The sequence below is a fragment of the Carlito syrichta genome, unplaced genomic scaffold (genome assembly GCF_000164805.1).
Source record: "Carlito syrichta isolate Samal-C Ts95f unplaced genomic scaffold, Tarsius_syrichta-2.0.1 Scaffold307112, whole genome shotgun sequence".
Classification (NCBI taxonomy): domain Eukaryota; kingdom Metazoa; phylum Chordata; class Mammalia; order Primates; family Tarsiidae; genus Carlito; species Carlito syrichta.
This window is the reverse complement of record NW_007251208.1, coordinates 651,496-657,495: the sequence shown is the minus strand read 5'-3', so window position 1 is coordinate 657,495 and position 6,000 is coordinate 651,496. Positions and strand designations below refer to the sequence as shown.

Sequence of the window (6,000 nt, the reverse complement as noted above, 5' to 3'; positions counted from 1 at the left end):
AACTTTGCGCTGGCGTTGATTGCAAAAGTAGCGGGAACTCCCTTCTCTTACCAGAGGGACAATGAGCCAGGACAAAAGGGAATTCAAGTGGAAAAATCAGTGAATACCAGAACGACCCACAGCTGGAGCCGGGAGATTTCCATTAGGTTCTGTAAGGTTCTTTCCCTTTCCGGAAAAGGCATTATTATTATTATTATTATTATTATTATTATTTCTCCAAGTGTTTGGAGACACTTTCCTTCGAGACGTGTTAACAAAGTCACTCCGGTTGGAAATTAGATGGTATTAGTTTTCTCCTGTAACACTACCAAACTGAATATGCCTTTTTGCCCTTCCCTCAAACCAATGAGAAGTATAGAACTATTTCTTTTGAGTTAAATATGATTTTCTTTTCAAAGCTTCTGCAAGACTTGTTAGGTTTTCCATTAAATCCGTCTTTTTACAAATAACGTTTTAAGAAGAATAACACCACGTAAAACTTGACTTCCTTTAATAGACAGATGCTTAGGTGTTCATCCTGAGTTATACACACCAATGAACAATTTATTAAGTCGTTTCTAGTGATTTGCAGTTAGTGCAATTTTACAGTGGGTTTTGGGCAAAAACCCCCAAACCACTTTTCATTCTTTTTCAGGGTTACTTTATACATTTTTTTATTTACATAGCTTTTTTGTGGCTCAAAGATGAGACCAGTTAGTTGTCATAAAGATGTGAGGAGCTTCATCACCTGCCTTTGACTGCTGTTGTCCTTGCTGTGGGAGCCACTGGGGATGAGGGGAGAGACAGGGCTTTTAGAAATCAGTTTTGCTCTGGGTGTAGATGGGACTAAGCAAAGAACAGCAAAATCTGGAGAGAAGCTCAAAGAGGCTGACCAGTAAGCAGGTTAAACAGGCCAGACCAGCAGCAAGATGTTCTCCACACCACTCTTCCTTGCAACGTCTGCCTTTCTTCTTTATTTCTAAGCTCTATCAGTTATCGTTTCTTTGAGTCAACACTTTTTTTCCCTTTAAAAAGACAGTCTTTCAGTAGGGTTAAGGAGGTCATCAGTTATTCACAATTCAGGACAAAATGGTCAGTTTTGCAGAGGTGAACTGTATCAAGTAAATGGACATTTCACTAGAAGGAAAAGAAGGGTAGGTAATTTCCAAGCATAGAGTCCTCTGTGGTGGAGTGGCAAGCTTGGCGAGTGAGCCATTGGGGACGCCAGAGTTTAGGGTAGCACACCTGGACACTCAAGGGCTGGAAGGAAGGGGTGGGTACTGGCTGCGAGGATGGAGAAGAAAGGGAGAAAGAGCATTCCAAGGCAACCTGCCTTTCAAAAATAGAGTCAGTAGAGTCTGTAATTCAGAAAAAGGAAGAAATTTCTTTCTTTTATGTTTATCTTCTTATCCTTTTGATGCAGAAAATGAGCCAAAACAATACTATATAATAACGATGGATTATATAGATCTTTTTGTGTGTGTGAGCTAGCCTGGGAATCTAGTGACCATTTATAACTCCATGAGAGAACAAATTTGGGGGTTCAAGTTGTTTCACTTCTAAAGTTCTGGAACAAAAGTTTTCATAAATTCAGGGATACCTCCACTTATTTTGCATTAACTGATTTCATTTAAAAATTACTTGTGAATGTACCAGTAAATTTTAGGAAAAATTGCAAAAGTAATTCACTGGGAAATTACAAAACATAGTACAATTTTCTGTCAAAGTCTAGCAAGAAAATACTTTGCTGGTTAACATTATTTGTATTGTTGATATTATTGTTAGTTAACATTAAGTTCTAACTTAACTAATAATATGCAATATATGAGTATGAAGTATAATTTATTTTACTACAGAAATATGCTGCCATTGTAATTAATTATTTTAATAGATGTGTGTGCCTACTAGGTACAAAGCACTGTGTTAATATCTTTTACTCATTTAGTTGAAAAAAATGTTACAAGACAAAAAAGCAAGAAACAAAAACACAGAGCCAGGTAGTTGGGATGTTTGAAACACTGCAAACATCTTTTACTGTATTTACTCTATACAAGTCTAATAAATACAGAAGTGGATACGACCAAATGGATTTTTATTGCCTGCAAGCTGTTATACCTAGGAATAGGAGAATATGGTATATTGGTGGGAGCACACTTGCTACCACCACACACCTTGGGGTTTCTTATACTTGAAAGAAGAAAAGTTCAAGAAGACATAAACCCACTGGATAATCTAGTCTATATTTGGGTTTGGCAGTCGTTTCAGCCCAGGAATACACCTGCAGTCCAATTTGGAGTAGTAAGAACCAAGATTAAAGTTTTAACACACATCACAGCAATGGTAAATTAAGTACAAAACAAGTCTTGCACATAAGTTGTAATCTGTAATGTACACACCATTTAAACAAGGGTACGATAGAGTTGGTGCAGTGATCAGAAGTGGCTTTTCACAATGTTGTATTATGAGAAACATGTATCTCATTGTACATACAGAACATTATATTGATGTGATTACAAAGAAAGGTCAAATCTTTTTTTTTTTTAAAGTCAGGTTCCAATCACAAACAGAACTGAAGTTCATTTTTATGCCAAGCAATACAAAAGAGGATGATCTTCGTCTAAAAAAAAAAAAAAAAAAAAACCAAAACAACAAAAAACTTGACATTTTCCCCTTTAACTCTATTTTCATGTTTACTTTTTAAAGAAATCAAAAAGAAATACAAGCATTTTTATTTGAAACAATAAACATAATTACAAAGACAAGGTACAAAACCAAAACCAAAACAAAAAAAAAACCCTCACAATGTCAATCGCGGTCCCGCTTCCTTCTCCAGAGCTATGTTATCAGCCTTCTTCTTCATCACTGTCTTTCATAGTAATGCCCTGAAGTCCTCCTCCTTCTGAAACAGATGCGGTGGCCTCCTCTACTGTTAAACGTCTGTGGAGAGTATCGTATGTCTTACTGTTCAGTGTTCCTTCCAATACACCCTGCAATCGGAAGTCCCTGTAGGTTTTCTTAGGGAAGAAGAGAGAATTTGCTTACATAATTTAGATGATATGTATGTACATAGTGTGTGTGTGTGTGTGTGTGTGTGTGTGTGTGTGTGTGTGTGTAATTTGGCACTTCACATCCCAAAAGAATTTCAGAAAGAAAGGTTACAATTCATAGAGACATTTAGGTGTACACAAATTTTTATCCAGGGGTATATGTAAATACATTTTATAATTCACAAATGCTGAAAATGAAAACTTATTTTACTGATTATATTACATATATACGTATATATGCATATATACGTATATATGTATATATGTTCAATTGGCATTTCAAAAATGATCTTGGACAATCCACTAATGAGTTCATGTGACTGTCCATGCCAATCATGGTGTTGGTGTATTTCTGGGGGAGAAAAGGAAATGAGAGACTTTGGATAGTGATATTCAAACTACAATTACTATGAATAAATCAAATGTTGAGATGATCAGATGACAAATTCACTTTCCCCCAAAACTTTGCTAATTGCACAGAATTTACTAGTTGAATAACTTGTAGCAAAAATGTGTACTTACATACATTTTTAATAAGAAAAAATTCGTAGTTTTTTTTTAAAATTGAGAAATCTTTCCTTTGATACTGAAAAAAACATTTCATTTTATAACATGCATTAGTTTTTTTGGGCAGGTGTGTGGACAGAGATAATTAATCCTATTATCAGTAAAGAGAGTTTACATTTTCAGCATTTGTGAACTGTAAAATGTATTTACATGTACCTCTGGATAAAAATGTGTGTACACCTAAATGTCTCTGTGAATTTTAACCTTTCCTTTTGAAATTCTTTTGGGATGTGAAGTGCAAAATTCTGGAATAAGGCTTCCAGAGATAGGATAATAAAGCAAGTATTTACATTTTTTTGTAAAACAAAAAATTATAATTTGGGCATTTAAATATAATAGAACAAATACCATGTTATTGTTTCTACAATTATTCTGTAAACAGCAACAACAACAAAACCCAACAAAACTCATCTGTGGCACTGAAAATATTAATCTATACAGTTTCCCTTGTGCTCACTTTTGAAAGTGTGATTTTCTTCACATATGATTTTCCATAACTGAGCAAGGTTGGTATTTTCCTGTTACTCATTTTTAAAGTTGAAGAAAAATTCCAGAGTTAGTTAAATTGGGAAACAGAACAAAAGAATATATTCCATTCTGTGGAAGCACTTCTAAGGTCTTTTTTTTTTTTTTTTTTGTCAGCGTCTTACTCTGTCCCCTAGGCTGGAGTGCAGTGGCACACTCACAGCTATTGCAGCCTTGACCTGCTGGGCTCAGGAGATCCTACAGCCTCAGCCTTCCAAGTAGTTGGGACTACAGGCGTGTTTCACCATGCCTGGTTAATTTTTTGATTTACTGTAGAGGTGAGGTCTCGCCAAGTTGCCCAGGTTGGTCTTGAATCCCTGGGTTCAGGCAATTCTCTCCCCTCTGCCTCCCAAAGTGCTGGGATTACAGGTGTGAGTCACTGTGCCTGGCCTCTAAGGTCATTTTTAATGTTAAATAGCTTTCACAATTCTTGTATTGTCCTATGTTAGATTTAGACCATTAAGTAGTCATACTTCAGTGGGCTGGCCCAAAGCATCAGTGCATATTAATATGCTACTACTCTGCTGTAAATGATTACTGGTAGCTGCTTTTATTGTTGTTGCTTGCACTTAATAGATGCAAAAGTCAAATATGAAGAAAGAGTATTGTACTTCATGACCTAATATCATAACTCAACTAGCTGGAAATTGACATTAATATATGTTTGATTTCACTGAACAAAGAAATGTTTATAATACACTACTATCATAGCATTGAGAAACATTATAATATTCAGACATTTGAGCTGAAGGTATTTATTCACATGAAGTGGTAAGTGTCGATACAGGGCATACAAAGTCCTTGACATACACACTTTGTCTCCTTCTGGGAAGAAGAGCAACCATTTCAAGGTAGTGGCACCAATGGTATTTTCATATTTTATCTTCCTGTCTTCTTTCCCCGATATTTGCTCCATGATACTATTTCAAGTTTTAGAACTGATAATGTCAATATTAAGGATGAAGAATGAATATTATACATTTTTATTTGGATAATCACTTGATATAAATAAAGTTCATACTTGTAAATTCTATCATGTTTAAAAATAAACTGAACTTGAAAGGATGCTGCAGTGTTTCAACAGCAAGTAAAATTTAGATTCAAAGATTTTTTTTATAGATGACCAAGCCTTTTTTCACTTACATTTTAATGGTTTAAGAGACATACAATTCATTATCTTTACATACTCTTTCTAAACTGAATAAGCATATTATGACTGTAGTAATAAACTTATTCTAAGTCATGAGTTATTATGGCTAAGGTGGTATTCTTTTACAACAAAACTCATGGTCATTTACATCAGAACCAATAAAATAACACTGAGAGGTACGTTTTGTCTAGATAATTGGGTAACTAATATATATGTCATTATTATCATAGACATTTATGTTTATTCCTACAACTGTCTTATTATTTGTTAGAAATATCAAACACAAAATATTCACCTATAGATATTATTAATAAATAATACTGTAATTAAGTATTATTGTCTCACTGACAATTATATACTGAGTTTGTGAGTTCTACTTATTTTATTAAAATGACTTTCCTTTGACTTAGCTTAATTATCAATAAGTTGGCTAGGACAGATTTGAATTGTGAGTCTGTAGTCCTGAAGGTTTTCTAATTTGTATACAATTAAGACCACTTTCTTGGTCTATTAGCAAGCAATAACTACCTCTCTCCTTCTCTTTATAATTCATAAAGTGTTATTGGTACTTGGGCATTCTCTGTGACTGCCACAAAGGTTTGGTTGGCTCTTATTTAAGAAAAGTGCCTGCCACAGAGTGCTGCTCACTTATCTTCTTTTCGTCTAGCAAAAGAGACAGTTGATGAATATTAACTGCTTTTAAATGCCATGTGAACACTAGGGAGAACACAA

At 34.6% G+C, this 6,000-nt stretch overlaps 1 protein-coding gene across 14 annotated transcripts in view; it reads right to left on the bottom strand.

The window, feature by feature from the left end:
* Positions 1-1,092: 1,092 nt before the first annotated feature.
* Positions 1,093-6,000, bottom strand: part of CADPS2 (calcium dependent secretion activator 2) — a 589,108-nt gene continuing 584,200 nt past the window's right edge. For 11 of the 14 annotated variants that reach the window (XM_021715440.1, XM_021715433.1, XM_008063867.2 and 8 more), the window contains one exon: positions 1,981-2,993. In XM_021715440.1, the coding sequence (XP_021571115.1) occupies positions 2,823-2,993 (171 nt within the window). In that variant the 3' untranslated portion in view covers positions 1,981-2,822. Of the gene's footprint in view, positions 2,994-6,000 lie in introns of all 14 variants that reach the window. The other 3 variants (XM_021715434.1, XM_008063869.1, XM_021715437.1) reach the window with 1 other exon arrangement.